General features: G+C 39.5%; 1 protein-coding gene across 1 annotated transcript in view; it reads right to left on the bottom strand.

Moving 5' to 3' along the window:
• Positions 1-231: 231 nt before the first annotated feature.
• The window catches only part of ABI3BP (ABI family member 3 binding protein), a 167817-nt gene continuing 143830 nt past the window's right edge, over positions 232-24218 (bottom strand). Inside the window, 6 exon segments of the mRNA XM_075514216.1 lie at positions 232-1424; positions 3571-3684; positions 7582-7743; positions 8748-8777; positions 10254-10333; positions 21826-21937. Coding sequence (XP_075370331.1) covers positions 1309-1424; positions 3571-3684; positions 7582-7743; positions 8748-8777; positions 10254-10333; positions 21826-21937 — 614 coding nt within the window. The 3' untranslated portion in view covers positions 232-1308.

Consider the following 24218-nt stretch of genomic DNA (forward strand, 5'->3'; position numbering starts at 1 on the left):
AAACACTTGATTAAAAAATACTTTATTAGGAGTACAGTGTACCTGCAGTGTACTTTATAAGGCATTTTCTATAAATGACTGTTTCTACTATATATATATCTGGGTGTTCCTGTTCATATTTTTTCAATACATTAGTAAGGTAATGAATAACACCTTTAAAAAAAACTACATCTCTTTATTTAGTTCATAAATGTTCAAGCAGTACAACAAGTAGCTTTGGGAGAGGTTTTAATCAAAATTACTGTAAAGCAGTTTTAAAGTTCAGTTACCACTATTTCCCCTTTGTCCCCAATGAACAATGTTTTAAAGCACTTTTTTCTTTTTTTAAATAAAACAAACCTTATTATGCTGTTCTAAGTAGCTTATTTTTTCCCTGTTTCATTTATCTTTCCACGGCCCCCTGCATGGTACGTACACTTGGCTTTTGAACCACTCAGTGTCAGTCTCTGAAAACTATACTTTCATGAAAAGCCACAGCAGTGGAGGCCAGTTTCATTTTTTTTATTCCACGTAGATATGTACCTGTCTGCTTTAATTGGAGGAAACCAAACCCACCAACCAAGCATGGCCAAGCTCAGGGGCAGCGGCGCTAACTCTGTAGCAATAGGCGGAACATGTTCTTTTGCTGGAGCTGAAGCGTTTGAAAACAAACATGGAAAAAAAACCCCACTAACCTGATTGTTTAAAGCTGCACGTATAGCAACCTGCTTCAGCATTTTGGCAGGAGTATGAGCTGTTTGTACATGTAAGGAGAAGGCGCTTCAAGTTTACTGGTTGCAGGATATTAAAAATTGTAGGGTCTTTTCTATAATTTATGACTGGGGAGACACTACAGATCTATCTGGACAGGTAGCTTATGGCACTTGCGTTATAAGAAGACCAGTGAATATTTAAAAACTAATGCGCATTGCATTCCATGACCAACTCTGCCGTTAACTGTGCCTTAAACATTTATTACAACATTGTGATAAATAATATACACACCGTGTCTTTTAAAATACCATAGAAACCATACCTCAAGAATAGGGAGCCAGCTTCCCTATACATTATCCTACAACATGTCCCTAGCCTGTTTGGGATTTTTTTTTAAATCTAAAAACAAATTTGTAAAACTGGATAACTACAGTAAGCAGCCTACGCTATTACACAATTAATGCAGTATTGGCATTAGACTTGTATAAACCCTTGCACATCAGCAAACTTATTTAAGTGCCAGGCATACCATAACCATTTCCATCTTTGAGCCTGCGTTGGGCAGTCGGACGGGGGTGGTAAGTGCTGGGCCTTTTCACCAAGTTCATGTCGCATCTACCATTTCCCAGGTATTGATGTTCCACACTCGTACCAGCGAACATAGTTAATGCGCGTCTCCCCGCCTATTTTTCCAAATTTGACGGGTTCCTGACGAACTGCCCTGAAAAATCCTGGAACAGAGAACAGAGTATTGTTTGCATGAAGCCCTCGGACAGCACCTTCCTTTGATTTCCCTGTGAAGTCTGTACACAATTCAATTAACAGCTAGACTAGTCACTAAGCTGTTAACCCATCTGCCACAAACGGGTGTGTTTGCTGCCCCTACATCGATTGAAACAGCCGGCATTTGTCCACCCAACTCAAACAAAAGCAGAAGCGCTTGGGATTGCTGCAGCCCAGAGCAGGAGAGGTGAAGCCTGCCTCCCCTTGAGGTTTGTGTTCCCAGCACCCAACCATGGATGGTGCTGGCAGGGCGAGGCCAGTGACTCCCCCCCCTCCCCCTCTGGCTGCTGCTGGGGTCTTCTCTAAACCGGAGGCTGTTCCTCCTTGCAAAGTTGCAATGGTTAACTACCCCACTGCAGCAGCCTTAACACTCCAGTGAACCCAAATAAAACTCGACAGCTGGGGATATGTCACACTATCTCCCCATCCCCAAGCGAAAGATCGTACCTCCTGCTTTAAATCTGTTCTGTATGACAATACCCCTGCTGCCCATTCAAACAGTTAACTTCAGGTTAAAAATTGCAGTGAGCAATTAGTGCTGAATCCAACCTGATCATCAGGAACATATGTGTGGCTGAAGCATGCATGTGTGCGCACGCAGATGTGTACGCGCGCACACACGCGCACACAAAGTATTGTTCTGCAACTAAGACGCCACAGCAGCCACGCTGCCCTCTGTGCACGTCAGGTCAAATAAGTGTAGTTAATTCTGGCTTGAACAGAACTCAACTTGCTGCAGCCAGGGAGGAACTGAGCAGCAATGGACAATCTGCTCTGTTCAGTTCATTTACCAGAAATATAAGCTACAGAAGAGGTGGGGGCTTTTTGTTTGTTTGTTTGTTTGTTTTGTTGGGGGGGTTGTTGTTTTTGGTTTTTTTTCCCTAAAAATGAATGTAGCTCATGAATCCACTCAATTAAATCCAGTTGCTGAAAACAAATCTGTTTTAAATGTCTTAAGCTGGGGTAGCAAACTTTTTATGTAAAAGGTTTTTTTTTATTTATAAAATCTTTTAAAAAAAACGAAACTGGTACAACTGAGAGGTCCGCTGTCCCGGCAGGTCCTGGCAATGTCAAATTGGATTCAGACAATCCCTTACACAAACAAAATACCTTTACACATGGGCAACACTGACTGGGAAAGGAAAAGCAAAGCCCTCTTCAAAAAAAAAAAAAATCACATAAGCAAACACCTTTCAGATTATTCACCTACTTTGTTTTCAGAAAAACTTGTGAAAGATTCAGGCACTTCACTTTTATCTCCCACACCTAGCTCAATGCACTTCTGTACTTCTGTAAGGTGTTTTATAAATGAAGTGCTACAGACAGGAAGGTTTGGTCAACACACTGATACTGTACTGAAAACCGTTTTGCTACTCTTCTCAGTAAAATATTCCATGACACACTCGGCATGCACGCATGTATCAATACAGCTTGCGTTCTTACCCCACAAGGGAATGGACTACCTCACACTGGCACTGCTGCAAACAAGCAAGGCAGGAGTTCAGCTGACAGAAGTACAATTTTCTTACACTCGAGCCTCAGCAACATGTGAAATATAGCCAGGCAGGTCACAGCTGTGTTTAGGACATCCAGTCCCATGCCCACTTAGACCAGACTGGAATTCTAGGCACCCGGTTCAAATTAGTGCGCACAGAGTTACTGCACCATGAATTGTATTTTCCAGTAATAACTTTTTAGTTTCTCATTAGCACTAAACAAAGCTGTTTAATGCCCAACTGATGATTTACTGCACTTTAAATCAACCTTGCCTGTTTGAACATAACACTTCATGCCTCTCTGCAAACTCAAATTTGTGGTAGGGTTTAAATACATAATACCAACTGTGAATAATCTGTTGGAATCTTTTAAACGGGAGAGAGGCTGTTTACTACCTAACAGAACCCGAGTCATAACCTTCTTTTAATAGTCATTGCTCATCTTCAGAAACTTCTCGACTCTCTTCTGCCTGCAAAGCCAGTAGTCTCTTTCCATCGCCCACCCCAGCAGTGGGCGCTGAATCCACTGGCAGGAAAAAGAAACACACAAACAAAGGAATTGCCAAGGTTTGCTGCAGAGACAGGAGTAAGGAGTTACCATCTTTGACTGGTAGATCTTCTTGCTGTCCTGTCCTTCCATCTAAGAATGAGTCTACAAATTGGCAGTGATCTTCTCCATGGCCTCTCTGGTCTCCTATGTTATAAAATTTTCCTGAAAGCAAAGGAGCAGCAAAGTTGAAAATCCATATCCAGTTTAGTGAGGGCTATTTCCAAAAACCACCAGAGGCAATGGGCTGTGCTCTTCGCTCTATGGAGAAGCCAAAGTCAATGCTACGATTCTTCTCCTCTCAGGATCTGTAGCTGTAATTTGAACATAATGTGCATACTCCAAGTACAGCGCTCATGGCTGTAGACAAAAGTGCCCCATTCCTGGCCAAAATCTATGCCTGAATGTATTTCTTCCCTTCCTCACATTTCATACAGTAAGTGAAATTCTGGTATTACCTAGAGCCTCATCCTGGTTGTATCAAAAATGAGGTAAGTTTTGCTAGTGATTTGAATGGAAGACAGGTTTGCTTCCCTGTCAGGAAGCCCCCAGTACCTTCAAAGATGTTTTGATAGACCACCTCATAACACAGCCAAGGCCTGTTTTATAAATCATCGTATTTATACAACATGTATGTGCAAGTGATAGCCTTTAACAAACAGATGACCTCGGTATAGAAACTGCTTATCCAGAGCATGAAGTGTGCCCGTGTATTTATTTGCAGGATCGCTTAACAGGACACTTGGCTGCAACTGAGTAGAAAACAAGGTCTCAAGTGCCCCATGCAGCATGTGCTGATGTTAGGGGCTGTGCTCCTCCTGTTAACAAGAGGACTTACAGTGAAGGAGTTTTGACAGAGAGATGTTTTTACTTACTGATTTGATGTGCAAGACATGAGTAAAATTCAGTTCAGAAGATGGAGGAAAGCATGCTACTTTCTCTTCCCAGGCCTTGGCAGGAAACCGTTTCAGATAAACTTACTGTTTTTTTCTAAACTCCTTTCACAGCACTTGTTCTTAGTATGTTCAACCTTTGGTTGTGAGGTTGAAAGGGAAGGTGAGAGCATTTAGAAATAGGCTCAATACTCAGGTATAAGCTAAGCAGAAAGTCCAGTTACTCATTAGATGTTGGGTGTCCCGCAGCCTTGAATCTGTGCCAGTCTGGCCATTTGAGAGATGGTGAGGTGGCTTATAATACTGCTCCCTAAAGTGCAATTAATAAAAGAGCAGCCTACCAATAAACTCTCCCTTTCTCATATTTTTGTGATCCAATCAATACTTTGCCAAAAATTCTCACCTCCAGTTGACGGTCTCTGTGCATGCGGTTCTGCTCTAGCTTTAGAAAATTATTTATTACTATCTAGTTTTGGCTGCAGGCATGTTTTTTCCATAGGAGAACTGGTCAGAGGGAGTTCCTCTCAGCAATTTTTTGGTCTGAACTTAAGAACATTCAGGCTGCCCAAAACGGCTTTTTTTTTTTCCATGGCTGTTGAAGGTCACACTTAGAATTTACTTTTTTCTTCCCCTCAATAAATTCTTTTTTTTTAGGTGGCCTGCTTTTCTGGAATGCCTGCAGTGACTGCTCTGGAGGACTGTTAAATGAGGTCAGCAGTAGGTGCTGGTTTATAGAACAGTCCTGGCATGTGTAACGTAGATCAGTTTTTCTTCATGAGAGACAGAATAAACCAGATATTTTTATGGCTAACACAAGAACAGTAACTTTCAGATACATATTCATTTGGCCCACAGTGTAACCTATGCATAATTCAAACAATTGCCATACATAAGTTAGCAGCATTCTCAGTGACTATTAAATTCTTACTGCCCAATTCTTTCCATAATAAAGGAACACACTTAAAAACATTTAGCTAACAAATGACTAGATTCATCTTTCTCTTTTGGGGAAAGCAATTCTAGCGGAAAGTAAATTAATTTTTTGTCCAGTCTTCCCTTATGGGTGGTCTTAAGAAAATTAGATACCATCTTTGTTTTATTCATTCTGCAACATTAGAAGTATAAATTCATGCTAAAAACTAGCACGCAAAGATATGGTTGTTGGCTGCCTTATACAACAGCATTTGTACAATGCACCCAAATTTCAAGATCATTATGCTGCTTAAACAGCAAAGCTTCGCAAGATATCTTCAGCAGAAGGAGGAACTCGGACCTCAGCACAGTCCCTCACTACCAGCACACGTTGCCCAGCTGGCTGGTGCTAGCAGATACATTCCCGCTGGCCTCGGGGGCACGATGAGACAAGGTGTGACCGTGAAACACATCAGAACAGAGTCTGGCTTCACATTGGAAACTTTCTCACTCGCATCTAAAGGCCCGTGCCATGACAGTCTGACTTAGGAAATGGGGGAAAAGCAGCTTTCCTTCTACATAAATACTTCAATTCTTTTAAATATTGTGACAACCGGTCAGCACTGGTTGGAACAATTCAAGTGCAAGAACCAGGCTTAGCAAGTATAATGAATACAATGTGGCTACCATCATCTTTCTCCAGCCAAGTTAAATCACCACCCTTCCAGCGAGAACAAAAACAATCTCACAAAAATAGGAAAATGGGCTCCTGATATATTAAACTTCTCTTCTAAGATTGAAGTAGCTTTCACTGCAGTGTTAATTCACTTGATTTAGGGCTGAAGTCTAGTCCTGCTAGATTAGCACTGCTATTTCCTCTGCTGGCTGGTTTTGTGATACACTATGCCTCATTGCCAGTGTTTGTCATTTGATCACAGCTGGTTAGTACAGCAACAGCTGAATGAATGATACCTCTGTTCAAAACGGTCTTTTTTATTCACATAATTGCCAAGATATTATTTACATACGAGGTATTGTACTTACTATTAACGACAGGGCTTTCCTTCCTTGTCTGCTTATGGGACAATGGTGCCCCGTGCAAGGCTGGGCAGCTTAAAATTGTATCGGCGTAGGCTGCCCTGCGTTCCCCTTGCTCTTTTGTTTCCGTGCTCCTACATACAGAGACCAGGGCCCTGCTCCTGTGAGGTGCTGAGCTCTGAGATGGGGCAGCTTTGGGTTATGAAAGTTGATTCTTTTGGCCACAGTTTCTCCTAGTTAATTCAATGCAATGTGATGAACATACTGCCTAACTCCCACTCAAAAGACATTTTCCATACACAGTTGTATTATGCTCTTTGTGCTCTGGATGCCATACTAACACCATTGTGATAGTTGCCCATGCAGCTCTGATGGAAGACCTCATACAGAAGAAAGCCAGGAGCTCCGGATGGATTATAAATTAACATATTTCTAAATATAGCTTGTACAATCTACATGAGACACAAAGTTCTGCTTAACTATCAACTAACTGAAAAACACTTTTTACGAGCTGTTTCCCCAGCTTACACACAGCATGTGTCACTTGATTCAGGTCTTAAATACCTCACACTCTAGCGACCTTAAGACACTGAACAAAACTTGAGAAGATAAGGCCAGGAGGCAGCTGTTAGTAATAAAACATAATATAAGAAAAAGAAGCGGGGGGGGAAGAGATTATAAGCAAAAATGGGGAATGTGAAAACAAAACAAAAATGTCAAAGCAGGTAAAACCTGTTGACTAGAGTTGAAGTCATGTATTTATAAGCCTCACAGTAATGAAGTAACCGGATGTTTACCAAATGGGATGGGAATGACTGAGTCTAATCCTGGTGTAAAATTAGGTCCTAATCCTCTAATTAAGAACTATTCCAGGCTACCCTTTAAATACATATTTGGCACCTTTACAATATATGCTATTCACTGGCAGAGACCTGATCTTTATCAATTTTCTGTATGAGCCCCAGGATACTAACAGGTACTTAAAATCAGATGATCACCACAGAGAAGTAACTCTTGAGTCTGAAAATTCAGTATCAAACACATCAGTGATTACTGAGCACAGGCAGATTACCATTTATGATTAATCTGTCTATGGACTAGATTAAACATACCTGATCACACTTCAGCAGAGCTTGTCTTGTTAAACCTCTTAGTCCTGGAACCATGATATCTTTAAGGAGTGTACAATGTGGACAACACTGATATGAATGTCTCTTACCTGTGAGTGAATCACTGAGGTATATCTGGTATCTCAAAGAATTACACAGCTGCACACCTACGAACTTCTTATACCAAGTCCTCTTTACATATTGTTTCCCTTTGCATTCTGAATAGGTGTCCGAATTGAATGGGATTTCAGTCCAGATAGCATCCTTTCCCACTGCAGGAGAGGAAGAAAGAGGCTGAAATATGATGCTGCATACAAAATTATGTACAACAACATTATTCAAATAAATAGAATTAGAAACCTTGATGGAGCAGAATGCACTATGGCACCAGTCACCTGCATTTTGAACATGAAAGATATTTCAGGGAAGCACCAAAGGGTGCAGACATGATTGGTGCAGTGAACTGCTTCTGCTCTCTGTGTGTGGTGCCAGTTTGGAATAAGCTCATTCTAGGACCTTGTTAGGGGGACAATGTCTGCGTGTTGACAAAACTCTCATTTACAAAGTGTGTGATACAGTCACTGTTTTTCAGTGGGTTCAAGCCAGGACAGTCAACTTGCAGCAAACTGTATGTGATTTAACAGAAATACACATAAAAATTAAGTGTCATGAATTATGTGGAAAGAAATGGTGTCTCAGTGTTTGTCAAAGTGATGTCCATTACAAATGCAAAAAGCAGCCCAATCTTGCTTGAGCGATCTCAGCTGTTCTTCAAAAGCTCAGTCCACCTCCCACCAAAGACAGCAAAAGCGTTGTAAGTGGCCTAAAGCACAGCTGCATCAAGCCTTCAGAAGCAGAAAGTTTTTCTAAAACACAATGGCAGATAAATAGTGTCCTCTGAGTTGTGCTCTGTTAACTCGCTTAAAAAGTGTGGAGTAGTTTATTCATTTTACAGAGCTTTCTTTTGCTTTAATGACAAGGCTGAGAAAATATGAGGCTGTCCTTGGCTCATTTGTGTACGTTGGTTTGAAGCCATCCCAGCTGCCATGGGAGCCCCACATCACGTTGATTGCGTTCCGCTCAGGTAAACAAGCAGCCTGGCATGAATTCCTTTCCAGGGGTATGGGTGGAAGGAGTGAAATCATGTGTGAATGCTGTTTGATTCCATAACTCATTTAATTGGTGCAGTACAGCCACCCTCCTTGTAAAATTATGCTATCTCATTTCTGAAAAAATTCCCGATCAGAAGACACTATACTATACATAAAAGGCTTACTTGAAATTGGCTCGCTCACTCTTGGGTCCGCTGGGGGAAGAAAACAAACATTCAAATCAGACACCATAAAATGAACTTTCCCAGGATTTCAATGGAAAAGCATTGGTAAGTGATTTTTCTACAGTTGACATAAGCTGTAATTTGTGAAACAGAGAGTTTTGGAAGCAACGTTCACTTTTGTATTAAATTAAATTAAAAGAAATATATTTTTTATGTGAAACTACAGTATCAATGAACTTTTAAAAATTTTACTTGTGGGACAATACCAGTCAACCACAGTTCTAGTAAAAACAAGAGTTTAAACCTGTAACCAGCAAAAACCAATTCTACTGCATCTTTTTAAAAATTTCGATTTCGAAACTTAAATAATAAAAAGGACCCCTCTGTAATACTTGCCACACAAGACTTGGCTATGAAAGCCCAAAAGCGAGAAGTGGATGTGTGCAATTAAGAAAAAATAAAACTGACCACTTAATTTGTCCAAGCTAAATAGGAGACAGAGCATAAGCCTTGTCATTCATGAAAACTGCACTTGGCATAAACATTTTTTTAGTTTTAACAATCTAGGATTACAAGGAGTGTATTCAGTTTTTAAATACGTGTGGCATAGTCTGAACTCCTCCCTGACTAATCCCTTGCTCAGCCAAAACTCATCCATCAGTGACAGCACTAGATGAGGACCACAGTATTATTACACCTGGCTCAAAACACAGACTGAGAAAGTCCTTTTAAAAAGGCTAAATCCATTTTGTGTTTTATATGGTCCTTAAGTACTATCAAGCAATAAACACTTCTACACAAAAGATGGTATCTTGCTTGTATAAAGTCAACAAGTTAACTGTAGTTAGCCTTGTGGGGAACTGGAATAGGGAAAGCAAAGGCACTCTCTGATTCTCACCCCTGAGTCAGATAGCACTTAACTTGGGAATCAACCAATGGTCCAAATAGGCTTGTATACACGTCTTTAACAGTTTCACAGGAGAGTAAACAGGATGGAAGAGGACATACTGGGACATCGGCTTTTCCCAACTACTATTTCTCAATCCTTATTTCAGCCAGAAGACATCACTACTATACAGCAGCCTTATTGAACAGCTAGCAAAAGTGCCTATAAACACACCAGCCCAAAGAAAAACCTTATGTTCCCCATCCAGAAGTCATTAATGAGTTTGATAGATACAAAAGGTCAGGAATATTAATCTTAAATGACTGAGCCTTCTCTAAGGACAAAGTTAGTTTCTTCATAATAAACACCAGACAAACTCTCTGTGCTCCTGTTTTCCTCTCCTGCAGTCTGGCCAGCTTACATCCCCACACAATATAGCCCTGATCTCAGGCTGACCTTCCAGGCACTACCATAATGTGCTCAGCAGTAAAAAGCCAATCTGGAGATAGTAAAGAGCAAGACCAACCATGGAAAATGAAGCAAGAGAGCCTTTCATATATCCCACAAACATGGATACTAGAGCCACTGTAAATGATGGTCGGACCTTTGGAAGTTCTTACCTGATTCAGTACTGAATGCCACAACGTTGCTACTTGGACCTTCACCAAGAGGGTTTCTAGGTTTCACGTGGAATTCATAACTGGGGAATAAAATAGAAGAGATGAAAATTTTGGAAACCAAGCATTCTTTCAGAGTCTGGAGCAAGCAAACTGCCAACACACACGTTGGTGCTACTCGCCTCCTGGAGAAGAACAAAAAGGCCTCATTTCTTGCTCTGAAAACACTGAGACATTCTTTGTCCTAACTGTATAAGGCCTCTCTGAACACGTGAGTCCTGTTGATAATTCTTTGCACACATACTATTAATGTTTGATTTAATGCACAACTGGCTTAAGTCTGTCTCCTCTCACACATGCAGTTTCAGTTCTGGCAAAGGGTGCAGTTCAGGTGAGGTCAGAAGCAATCTGATAAGCAGGGATTGAGTAAAGCACATTGCTATTTGTTTGCACATTTTTCATTCATAAGATCACAAACCTCCAATTCAATGCCTCTCAGGCCCACCAACAGTGACAGACAGGGGCAGTGGTGAAACACAGGGCATTTCTTCCAGGACAAGAGCTCAGCCAAGGCAAAGATCCTATTGCTTGAATATATGTTAATAGTAAATATATGAAGTAGTGAAGAGATATTGTGCAGCATCTCTTTCTTATCTTTTCATAGTAATGTCGCACAACTGTAGTTATCTCATGATCTCTCTCATCACAGCTGTGCTGGGAACCAAACACAGTGCTATGAAAATGCAACAGGATTGAAGAAAAAAATCCAAGCCAGGCTCCTCTGCTTAAGCCTCTCCCACCCCTCAATACTTGATTAACAGTGATGGACAGGCAAGACAAGGTGGTTTCTAACTCTGCAGCTCAGGTGGAACTTATACTTTCAATTAGAAGCTCTAGGTAAACAGCTATTGAAAGACAGCTGCAAACCTAAAAACGTTACGCAGAAGACACCAGACGGATGAGGCAGGAAAGAGAGTTACAAGGGTGGACGTGGGACACAGCTAAGATCTTCCATCGAGGGCAGAGCTAGGAACAGACTCTGTATTTCCTTCCTCCCAGCACACACTATCCCAGCAAGCTGCTTCTCAGCTCTCCTGGCTCCGGGCGGGCAGCACCTGGGAATTTCTCACTGCTCAGCAATGGCTCAGTGCCTCCCTGTAGGACCTGCATGCTCTCCATGCCAAAGCACCCTGATGAGTAGCGTGTATACCTCCAGTCAACAGCACCCTCTTCATGCCTTCCCTGTGAGCTATAAGCAATAATCTGTCTCACGCATGCCACCTGCAGAGAGACTTTTCATATACTTTCAGTGCATACATGGTGAATCTCTCTTAACACAGAGCGTTTTTTCATCCGCGAGACATCCATAGGACACGAGTCAAAAGGACTGTAGGCGTGGAAAATGGGCCCTAACTTAGAGACTAAACACAGAGCAAAATGAGAATCCCAGAAGTGGGCAATTAAACATCCAGCTCTTGACTCGTGAAGGATCTCTTACCAATGATAACTTGGTAGCTCATGACTATAACATAGCATTGTAATGTATTGCTGAAATTGCTTCCAAACAGCAATTTTCTAAAGAAAAAAACCATACCACTCTCTGCATGGTTGGAAATTTGTGAACTCCATTTGCAAGCCCCTACAAGAGACAGAATAATTCAGTCCAAACTTTGGATTACCTCTCATTGCTTCTTGGCTCCTGCAAAACCTGAACAGCTTGCTTAATTAACCTCAGTGGACTAATCATGCAGTACCAAGCAACTGTTTTCCATCCACAGTACTTCTAAGACAATATTTAACTTTGAAATTGCTTACATAAGCAATTGCCTTTATTTCTAGGGTTTTCTTTTCTTTTTTAAGGGAAATACTTACAAAGATTGGTATGCTGAACAGATGCATTGTGGATAATTTGTGGATATTTCTAAGTGAAACACGGGCTTGTTTTGAGCTTTAAAAAGTCTATTTGGAGTAATCTTAACATTTATTCAAACATGCTGCAAGACCGTTTTGAGCAACTCATATTACCCTACTGTAGGAGGGAGATATTAAATAAATAATAAATTAAATAAATTCTAGATACAAAATCTTCTTTACGATCAACTTCAAATTGTTTAAAAAAATACATGCTTTTAAAAATTGGATCTGAGCAGTTAATATTCACATTGGGCATGTGGTACAGTAACTTTTTTGGTCAAGAAGTATTCTCATCTGGTAGGACAGGTCGTTATCCAGAGAACTGTGGCAGAGCAGTTGGAGATCCCTTCTGCAGAATCGCTGAACCATAAATGAAGATTTGCTAATGCTTTGGGTGTTTTAAAGTAATAGCTAGAAGATACATTTTGGACAATGTACAAATTAATGCACGCCTAGAGATAAAAGACTCCAAAGAAGTTTTCCTGCTTCCTTCACAGCAGGAACACCTTATCTAGAGCTATTATTGTAATTTTGATCATTGATAGCTCAACGTGGCATGTTCTGTTGCTTTACTGGGAGTTTATGGTTTGACCTTATGGATGATAATAATCTGTTTATGTCCCTTTGTATGAAATCAAAAGTGAGATATGAAAAGCACTGCCTAGGATTCCTAACCTAGAGTTTTTTGATTGCATAGGACTGGCTACAAGGAAAGGGCAAAAATGCAGGTGAAATGCTCTTACAGAACTGGACTGGGCAGCCACAGGGACCCAGAAGGTAATGACGCAGGCAAGTGTGAACTAAAGATAAAGATCTACAGTCAGCATATCTGGATCTCACCTGAATATGTAAGGGTTTCACAGATTTTGCAAGCTGGATTTACATGCCTCTGTCAGGCAGAAAATCACAAGCTGGACGAGATGGTGGAGGATTTTGAAACAAATTTAAGTATTTTGCTGATTTTTGTACAAATATATTGTCGTCAAGAGCTGATACGCTGTACTTTGAGTTGCATCAGGCAACATTCTTCATAGCAAACAGTCCTGTTCCCAAAAAACTTAAGTGGATGAACTTGGACCCATCAATTCTCTAACTCCATAAAAAGACCAAAACAAGAATTTAAGACTAAATATTTTCCAAGCAGTGTTTTTCAAATTGTGGTCTAGGGACCACTAGGATATCTGCAAAAGATCAAACCACAGTTGGGAAAATTATGGCAAGATTGACATAAAATTTACACATACAGATTTCAGCTCACGTAAACATATAAAAAAATTGGAGAAAAGGAAAGTAATAAAGAAACATCCAAAGTTTAGCTTAGTCAGTTAGAGGAGCCTCCTATTAATAATGTTAAAGAGCAAATTCTTTAAGCTAAAATATATACAATTCTTAATATAAGGCCTTGACCTTACCTTGACCTTACATTGACATAAATATATACAATTTTTAAACTAAAATATATACAAGTTTTTGTAGGTGTTTTTACAGCTGCCCAAGTTATCACAGGCTCCTTTCCTCTGCCAGATTCAATCCTGTAACAATAGCAGTGGCTGCAACAGTACAAGAACAACAAACAACCACTTTTGGAGATGCAGAGAAGTAACTAGTTGACTGAAAACTGAAAGGGAGAGAAAGGAAAAGTTAGACTGAGCTCACAATTTGATAGAGTTTACAGATCTAACTGTAATTTTAAAGCCATGGTGTGGCTCTCTCCATAGAAAACCATTTAAAGTCTCCCTTTTTGTTTGTCAGGTGGAAGATCTGAAAAATAAAAATAAAATGGTGAAAAAAGGGTACCTGCTGCAATCTTATGCACTTCTATACAAACCACAAGGGAGGGGAAAAATGCTTAGAGGTTCAAGAAAATATGTAGGGCAAAGTTAATAAAGGGAAATAGGAAAGCTATATAATGATTATCCCATGTCTACCTCTTAGCTAGACTTATTAATGAGAAACTGGAATCTATATTCCATCCTTATATCTGCATGCCTATGATGCCAAAAACTCTGCTACCCAATATATGCAGCAATCTAACATGTGTCACACCTCTAACATCTATAAGATTGCTATCCTACAAACTTTGGAGACTAGGCCTCCCAAATCCTCCCAAACTGCATAAGACAATAAAAGTCCTTGTGCAGATTAAATGGACTTGACTTACAGTAATTCCTGTGCAGAGCATATTTTTCCACCATAGGAAATCGCTATTCCACATGGAACTTTGGCAGACGCTGCTCCTGCATTTTTCAGATCATGCAAAAGGAGAAGATTGAAGATTGCAGAACTGAAAATAGGTGAAGAGAGATTTTCACCATAATAGGAGGACTGGAGCAGCTGAGTACAGTCCTGGGACTTCAGGTCAATTGCTGGGGAGATGCTGGTGGTTAGATGACAATCATGCAGGACTGTCTCAATGTATAGAGCTACTCTGTCTCTGCAGAGTGTGCTTGGATAGCAGTATGTTCAGACATAGCAAAGAAAACTAGGTTTAAGAGAAGGGAACAAAAAAAGAAAGAAAGAAAAAGAAGTGCTGGGCTTGTTTGAGGAGTCTTTCTCCTAATCAAATTGGAAGAAGGGCTGAGAGAAATGGGAAATGCCTACCCATGAACCCAGACATCAACAGCAATTTAGTACAAAAATCTGTTACTTTTGTAATAAAAAGTACAAAAAACTCCAGCATTTTTCTGCCACTTTCTGCATTTTTCTGCATTGCAACTTTCACTGTAGTTCTCATCTCTTGACCCTTGCTGCTAACAAAAGCTAAGCTCTGCATTGGCAGATTTTTTTTTTCTTGTATGTGATTAGCACATTTTGGGTGCTAACTGCAATACAAAACAATACTAGAAAATGGTAATAACAGCATGAGCAGGTAGGTATGAATTATTGTGTATAAGTGCACAAAAAGCTTACTCAGTAGAGGGTTTAAGACTTACGTGGTATGGCCTTTGAGTAAATTATAGTAACATTCTCTTTTTTTGTTTCCTACCTTTTGTAAGACTTATGAAAAAACTTTTGAAGGAAACCATCTACACACATTATAAAAACAGTTTGGTACATGCATATATCCTACACATTTCATGTTTACTTCACAGTTTTGGTTGGTTGGCTGGTTGGTTGGGGTTTTTTGTTTTGTTTTTTGGGACGCCTTGGAATTTTTTTTTTTTTAACATTTCCTGTTATTTATATTCCTCAAGAGACCTCATGGCTGGAAATATACTTTGCCTTGGGACACAATCTAACCCAAAAGTCCAAAAGAGACCACTCAAAATGTTTTTAAAAAGGAGAAAAGTCTATTTGAAATCACCAAACTACTTAACCAGGCAAAGGATCAGTACCTAAAGGGAAGTTTTACAAAGCTGTGGAATGCAAGCATCACAGGCATTTTGTTTCTTATTAATACTTTTTTTCTGTTAAAAATCTACACCAGCAGGCTGGTGGGACACATCCTCCAATGGCTACCTGAACTTCCCCAGAGCTATTTGGCACAACACTGACTGCAGTCCTAATATTTTTCTTTACTACCTTCCAATTACTGCCAACACAAACATGCATGAGAACTGTTTTGAACAATATTCAGACTCTTTTTTGAAGGCTTGTATAGAAATTAGTGCTGCAGAGTTTCCTGGACACTAGTGGTATGTGCTATGAACTTAACTGCCCTTAAACAAACCACCAGAATGAAAGAGGAAATGTACACCTAATAAAAAAAAATATTTCAAGATAGGGCAGGGATACAGAAATAAGAACTACATATTTTGGCAGAGAAGCCAGCAGAAATAGCAGAAAAAGTCAAAATGATACTATATCAGACAACTGGAAGACTTAAAAAAATAAATCAATTTTAAGGAGTTAGAAAACTCCAGAACTAGTAAAAAAAACCCAAACCCTAAAATCCCTTTGGAAATGGGAAAATAGAATTGGAAGCAAAAAAATAACTACATCTGCATTTAATATTCTAGGCTAGGAAAGGTCCATGAAAAAACTGCAGGTCAGTGAAACCGATTTTAACAAAGGAGAAGATGCAGATGAGCACCATCATTACTACACAGAGACAGAATGAAAAAAACAGAAACCACAGTAAGCCCATTTCTACCTCAGGCCTCTCAAGGTTTATTACAAACAAGCACCTCAAGGAGGGAAATACTGAAAATTGTGGATAATGACCTTACCTCGACTCAGACATGGGAGATCTTGCTTGACTTATCATAGGAGAAGTAACTGCAATACTTTCTTTTTAAGGGCAGTTTTTAATGTAAAACTAACAATAGATGAAGAGCACAGAGTCCTGGGTATGCCAATGAAACTAGGAGTTCCAGCACGAGCAGTGTTGTAAGTAAACTCAAAAACAAGGGAAACTGTATGACAAGTTAGATGGAATATTACAGGTCTCACTCCTCAAATGACTGCTTGGAAGCTAGACTGTAATTGCTTTGACCAAAACGATCAGTCTTGTAGTTTGGCTTTGACTGTTTTCCAAGTGGAATAAATGGTACATTTCTCAAAAAAATGGCGACAGTTTTCTTGGTATAAAGATTGCAGAATTTCCATGTGGAGGATGAAAATTAAATTGACAGATTAGTTCATACTAGCGCATCCCTTTCTCTCATTTTTCTTTGCTAAGAAATGAATGACATTTGCATTACTATACAAAACCACCTCAGCCTGCATTAAAGAAAATGGGTGCAATTGAGATTTACGAGATCAGAAACTACCCCTAAGATACAGTAATACAGTAATTTAGGTTGGAAGGGACCTATGAAGGTCATTTGGTCCAGGCCCCTTTTCACGACAGGGCCGACTTAAAAGTTACATTAGGTTGCTCAGGGTTGATCAACAAGCAGAGCAGTTACAGACACTCACTGCTTGAACAACAGAGTAAAAACTGAGTAGCTCAGTACTTGGTTCAGACTAACTAGAAGAAAGAAGGATGAATGGAATTTGGCTATTTCACTCATTTAACAAGTGAAGGACTAATTGAAGGATAAAGATGGCAAAAACTGCAGAAAATCCCGTGTGTGTTTAAGTGTGTCACTGAAAAGAGGGCTGAGTGAAATGTGACCTGGACCTACTCTAAAATTCTTGGAAATAATGTAAAGGGTAACAAAAGCTAACTACAGTACAAAGTTGTAATCAACAGCTGTGTATATGTGATTATTAGATCACAGAAGCACATCTATAAAAGAAACGTTTAAGCAGAAGACATTCATAAAACAAAAGTTTTTCTCTTCAGGCACCAGTTATAGCCAATTAACTATCTGTATAAGAAGGATATATAAAGTTATCTAGCTCACATAGCATAACCACACTACATGCTTTGAGAGATTTCAGGTAAAAGTTACAATCAAAAGCAAAATATCTGATGAAATTAAACAGAATTCTAGATTGGACCCAGACAGCAGCTTAGTGCCAGGAACACTAGCAGTTTCAAGAACTCAGACCAACCAAATAATGGATATCAAGATTTGAACTTTCCAGGTTACTTAAACTATTGAAATTTTCTAACACAAACAGAAATTTTCTAAGATGTGATAGTGGAATACTGCAAGCACCACATTTGGCAATTCTCCAGGTGAAAAAGAGGCCAACATACTCATCCTATAAGGAAAAAATCCTTTAAATGAATGTGATGTTGTCAACCGTCAGGCATGCCTTGCTGTGAGAGAACAGCATGGACAAAATGTGCCTTTTCTTGGGCAAAAACCACAGGGATCTCAGCGCTCCAACAAAATCACATTGTACAGGAGCCTTTAGAACCTTTTTTTTTTAAATCAACCAGTTGTGTTGGAAAGCAGCTGACTGTACCCCACATTTATTTAAAGGGTGTATGTCCTTGCAGTTAGACAGATTTTCAAATCACTATTTTACTTTCATATCAGAGTCTCGATGTCTTGCAATGAAGTCACCAAGAACATATAAGGCTGGCGTATATAAGACAGACGAGATAGGACAAACTGCCATAATGTATACAACTTACTTTGTTTAAAAGTAACTTTCATAAGTTGAAAATGAAAGTCCATTTTCATTTCCATATTAGCATGGTATGAGTCTGTTAAAACTAAATACTTCATAACTTGTCCTGAAAATCAGAACTCCTTTTCTTTTTCAGCCAGTGCATTTTTTTCTGGATCTAGTCACTTTTCAGACAGCTAAATGGATGCACAGAATACTACATGATAATCCTGATTCAGAGAAATTTGTATCCCATTTAGCTTCTATGTTTGTACTTACTGACAGTTGCAGTCACACATGCAATTTTTCATGAGAGACTGTAAGAGTCTCTCATTGCTGCCTCCCTAAAACTGTCCAAATTTCTTAAATATTCAAAGTCTGGCCATTACTCTTAGTCTTTAAAAGCTGCCTTGTCAAAAGGCCAGCTCAAAGGAAGATGGGTGTCTGGCTTACTGCAGAGCTTCCCAGAGGTGTAGCAGTATGACCTATTTGAAAGAAGAATGTAAAAGAGAAAAGCAAACAAACAGCATGATCTGGCAGGCTTGGATACACCCAGTTTTTCCCTGCTGCTTGTTCTGCTGCCTTCACGCTGAAGAGCTGTTTGTCTTGCTTCCCTCCTGCTGGATGTGGGTGATTAACTCTTTAGCTTCTGGGCCAGGCACTAACATATCCTACCTGATTTACCTCAACAGCATGATAGACCTCAGGCAACGTGACTGCAGACCATCTTTGTCATGTACTGCTCCTCAAGAGCATACGTCTGGAGAATTACAGGCTTGAAGTGTCTTGCTGCTATAGGATCTTTCTGGTTTAAATTTACCCATGGAGCTGAGATACCACATTCACAAACATTTTTATCCCTTTTGGAAAGTGTTTGTTTAGGTCTGTCTGGTTTAGATCCGTCCTGAACTGTCTTCAGCTCTGGATGCACTGAACCTTCAGAGCAAGCATAGGGGATTCACACAGCCTCACTGATAGCTTTAGGAAAGCTGGAAAAAATAGACTCTCAAATTCAGCTTGTCAGCTTCTCCAAAGCATTTCAAGGCCAAGAGGTTCTTCCCCAGTTAATCCACCTTCTGCTACTGAGCATGTCTCCATATACTTGCTGGTAGTTTTGTAAATGTTGATCATTTGCGAGAGGGATTTCGTTTTCTCTTCCAAGTTTCTTTTCCAGCTCCACCTCTTCTACAGCTCTTTCCTTTAAGGCTAGTTACAGAAAAGTCTGCTTCCCAGTCTTAGTGTATTACTTGATGAATTTGCAGACATTTCAGAGACCCTGTTAATTAATTTATTGAGCTGTGATTTTTTCATTGTCTCTCTTCCTCCTATTTTCAGTCAGTTTTGTTCACAGGTCCATTTTCTTCATCTAGCGAGCAATCAGCTCCTGACAGACAGGAGACTTTTATTATGGACATATACCATTCCTTGCAACACTGATACTGTCTACATGATGCCAGCTGTCTTAATCACTTTCTTATTTTCCCTGAATTTAGTGTGCCAACAAGCCTGGATTCAAATGGTAACAGTAACAATTTCTTGTGCTTCTGCCAAAGCTCTCAGGGCGTCCTCAAAATTAGGAAACACACATTTTGAAATGAGAATTTAATGGAACAGAACCACTCTGAGAAGGACTTCATATCCTTAAATCCTGTGAGACTCGAGGGACATGCACCACTGCAATTTACATCAAAGGTTTTCAATTTCAGGCGATGGCCTCCTGAATCCAGGAAGACTTTCACTGTCTTTCTCTTTTGAGGTTGGGGGGAGGATAATAGCCACCACCCCATCAGGGAAAAGTTATCCCTTTATGTCGTAAGTCAGTCTCCACCAGTCGGTACTGATCTCAAATCTAGCTTCTTGTAACAAAATCCACGCTCCAGTAACAAAACCCATGCTCCAAAAGACAGCTTTTCTCCATGGTCTTTGATCTGCTCTTGCTTACCAAAACCTGAAAATCCTCTCATAGGATTGACAGAATTGTTACTAATGAAAGTTAAAAACCATCTTGTCTGCTTCTGCATAGCTCCTGTCTTCCTTATGACCTATCCAATGGTTCTAGCTGGGTCTGCCTGCCTCCATCTTGCTTCCTTTCTGAACAAAGTGCAGTCTAAAAATGCTTTTCTTTTTTGGCCATCTGGACATTCCTCTCAGCATCAAGGACTTTTCTTTGCTTCCATGTCTTTTCTACACTTAACCAAATCCATCCCACTTCTGTCACCATATGTGACACAAAGAGTTCGAGTGTGTAATTGAAGAGAATCTCATTAATAACACAGAGTTCTTTTCAAGGATGCAACTGTATTATTTCAAAGCAGAACTGAAATGAAAACACAAACAGCATAGCCTAACAAGTTTAGCAGCTCCTACTGCCTTAGTCGCTACTCCAGAAATACAATGTTTTGCTGTCTCTTCCAAGCCTTCTCAACTGACTGAGGAAGAGATTGAGGAAACTGATGCTTGGTCTCCAGTTGTATTGCTAACATACCCTAATTACCTCTTAACAAGACAGAACAACATAGCTGCAGTTCACCCTTTCACAAGCAACATGCCTTTAAGAAATAACAGAGATATTCTTGATGCCACACACAGCAATTCTAGCCCATCTTATGAGTTTTGGAGTCTCTCAAAAAAGCTCTTTTTGGGTATCGCAATTTCCCCTAGCCTTTCTTCTCCAATTCCCTTCCCCTCCACTTTCTGCAACAGTTCCTCATTCCTCCTCCTAGGAGCCACTGGTCACAAGTACATAAGCTAAGAACCAACACCCCAGATTAAACCACACATTGCCTAAAAATAAAGGTTCAAGATGGGTTCTATGCAGAATTTTGTGCTGTGTTACCAATTTAAGGATAATAATAGAAAAGGACAGTTTATCTGAAACAGAAAAATCCAGTTTCCAAAGCCAAATGGATCATCTTACAGGAAAAAAATGACATGTCATTCATTAACTTTCTGATGCAATCAATAAGCAACACAAACAAAGGACAAATGGTTTTCTTCCCTGCTCTGAATTTTACCACAAAAAAGAGGAATAATTTTTGGTGAGATTTTTTTTTTTAAAGAATGATAATGCTTATTTGGACTAGTTGCATGAGATGTACGCCATGAACTGGAATTCACTGACCCATTTTTAACTTTTCAGCTGTTTCAAGACACTGAAAGAAAATTACATATGCAGGACAAATGTATCTTTCCTCTCCATGGTGCAATGCAATAGTCAAGCTACATAGTGGCTCAACTTGCATTCCAGTATTTGAATGAACATCCATCTAAATAAGCAAGCAGCCTATGTCAGTTGTGCCAAGCATCCTTAAACCCCAGAGAGAGACAACTGCAGGTATAAACCTTGATCTCACATATCAGGTTAATATTTCCTATGTTCACCTTGTTTCTTTATCTGCTAAATTCAAGAGATTTTTTTAATAAAAAGCAGCACATTTTCTTACATTTGACTGTTAATCTTTCTGATAGAACAGGTCACTTCTGCAGTTTCTCCAGACCATAAATACTCTTGGAAATTTCCTAAAGATTCCTCAGATGTGACTTATCTGTTAATTTAAAAGAAAGCAAAACCAAAGCATACCTTTTTCCTGTCAGAACAAGAGTAAAACCAGTTTGGTCTTATATACATATGTATTCCCATTTGAAGTGGCAGAGAGCTGACAGTCTAAATTAGTTGGATTAAATTTATTGGATTAGAAAATTATTTAATTACCTTGTGTCAGGTTTTAGATTTTCCACAGTAGAATGTGTTTGGTTTGTAGTGATAATCGATTTCTCCTTTTCACCATCACTTGCTCCATTTTCAGTTGACACAACCTCATACTCTGGAAAATTACAGTAAAGAGAAATTTGCTTAAATAACAGCTCTTACTTGAGCTTCTTCATCGTTCTCTCTTTTCTCACCTGATTTCCATTCCTACTGTCTAATAGGCTGTAAGGACATCTTGTGTGAACCAGTCTGGACATTAGTATGCTAAAATGGTTAGGAACGAGAGATCCTATTCCAGATTGCTGAGTGCCTAGCCCCTCATCCTTCCTCATAATTCAATTTTGGGATAGAAGATACTCGACATCTCACCTCTGCCCAAAGGTACGCTAGTGACAAAATTGCAAACACAAATAAGTGTAAGCACTCTGCAGCTTGAATGAAAAAGTATCACAGATGAAAGTACAACTTCTAAGTGCTTAAACCTTGATTAACTTAAAATAAGACCTATATTTTTAAGATTTCCAAAGGAAACTGCCCAGCTAACTTGGATTGTACACTTCGGGAATCTGCCGGTTTAGAATGAAATAATTTTTCATAAATTTATTTTTGTATTTATATGATTTATAGAGTATCACTACTCATTTTTCATGTCACTGGGATGTATCATCAAGTGCAAGCCATGCTCTGAACAGGGAATTAACAACAGATGTTTGGGAAGATAGCCTTTCAGTCATAGCCCTGTCCCAGATATAGGCTTTCTCTAGCAGGCAACCTCTGTCCCGATTCCTAACAACCTCTTCTAATATACACATATTATACATGAGTATAGTGCTAATTTGCCTCTCTTTGCAAAGAAATTCACAACCTCCCCAGCCCTTTCCTTTTCCCTTCCTAAAACCTGTCTATAATACCAAGTGCAGCTTTGTTAATTGTAAGCTAGTGAAGGAGAAAGTTTTGAAAGACCATTTGCAATGAGCATTTAGATCTACAGCACAACAAATAAAGCAGGTATTACACTGTGAGGACAAAGAGAGTGACCACCTATCAACAGCTACAAAACCTCTAGAAAACTACTTTCTTTCCTGTTTTTTTCTAATGATACTATTAATTTTTGAGTTCTTAACTAAATGCTAGCAAGCTGTAGGGCATTTTTTTTTTGCTAAATTTTTTAGTACTCAATACAAGGAGACCCATTTGTTGTCAACACAGAAAGATAAAACACCTGCAGTGGGAATTCAGTGTTAAAAAGGAAAAAAACCTCTCTTAATTGTTGCTGGACTCCCAGATCCTCACTCCTAGTACATGTAGGAGATGGGTATGTAAATGAGCAGACACACACAAACTGACCCGATTTTGACCTCAGTTGTGCAACTATGGCTTCCTTTGCACTCTTCTATGCAAAAAGCAGCCATCAAACCCACTGGGGTAAATTATGTAAGACAATGCAATTAAGTGGAAGTGCAGAGCAGCCCTAAAAATTATGTTCTAAAATTCCAAGCTTCTAAACCACAGCAATTCAATCTGAGCAATTATATATCACAGGTATGCACATGTGAATTTCAGATTTACTGTAATAGTTTCAAAAGGGACCTCTACACAGCATCTTTTTATCTTTACCTTGTAATAGACTCAGTTATTTAGAGCATATACAGAGCAACATAAAACTTTAAAATAGGTTTAAAAGTATGTCAGAAAGTCAGCATGAAGGATGGATTTAGTGCTGATACTGAAGATTTAAAAATTTCCATGTGCAGAAGTCCTCCCTCACAACAGTCACCCATGAACAGCAAAAGACCAACCACTGCCTTTTAAAAACAAACTCATGGACCTGCAGGAATGGGTGTCTCAGATGGGGGGGGGGAGGGGGAAGTAAGTAGCTGGCTTTTGCTTTAGATCATTTGTTCAAGTCAGACCCCAATGCAATGACCAAAGACATTAGCATTGATAGTTAGTATGTATTTGTTTAAAACATATCTGTGTTTTCTCTCTATGCATTTCCTTTTTGGAAACAAAGACCTTTTCCTATATAGCCACCAAGGGCTGAGTGCACCATGGAGAAAAAAAACCATGCAAAAGCCCTTATTTGGCTAATTAAGAGAAATTGTGTTTATTAGAAAGCATGGGAGAGAGGGTGGATATCCACTGCCTTAGGTACATCCAGATAGAGAATGAGTAGGTAACTTTACAGGAATTCAATCTTTCTGCCTTTGAACTTTTTAATTCATTCAAGTTGGAAAAGAAAACACAGCACATGTGAACGGGCATGCAAACGTGGGCACACACACACACACACACATAAAGAACTACTGAGCGCATCCAGTACCTGCTTGTTACTCAGCGCATGAGTCTCAGTGCACGAGACAACAAACTGCCCTACATTTCTGTGGCAACACAAC

This window comes from Mycteria americana, chromosome 1 (genome assembly GCF_035582795.1).
Source record: "Mycteria americana isolate JAX WOST 10 ecotype Jacksonville Zoo and Gardens chromosome 1, USCA_MyAme_1.0, whole genome shotgun sequence".
NCBI lineage: Eukaryota > Metazoa > Chordata > Aves > Ciconiiformes > Ciconiidae > Mycteria > Mycteria americana.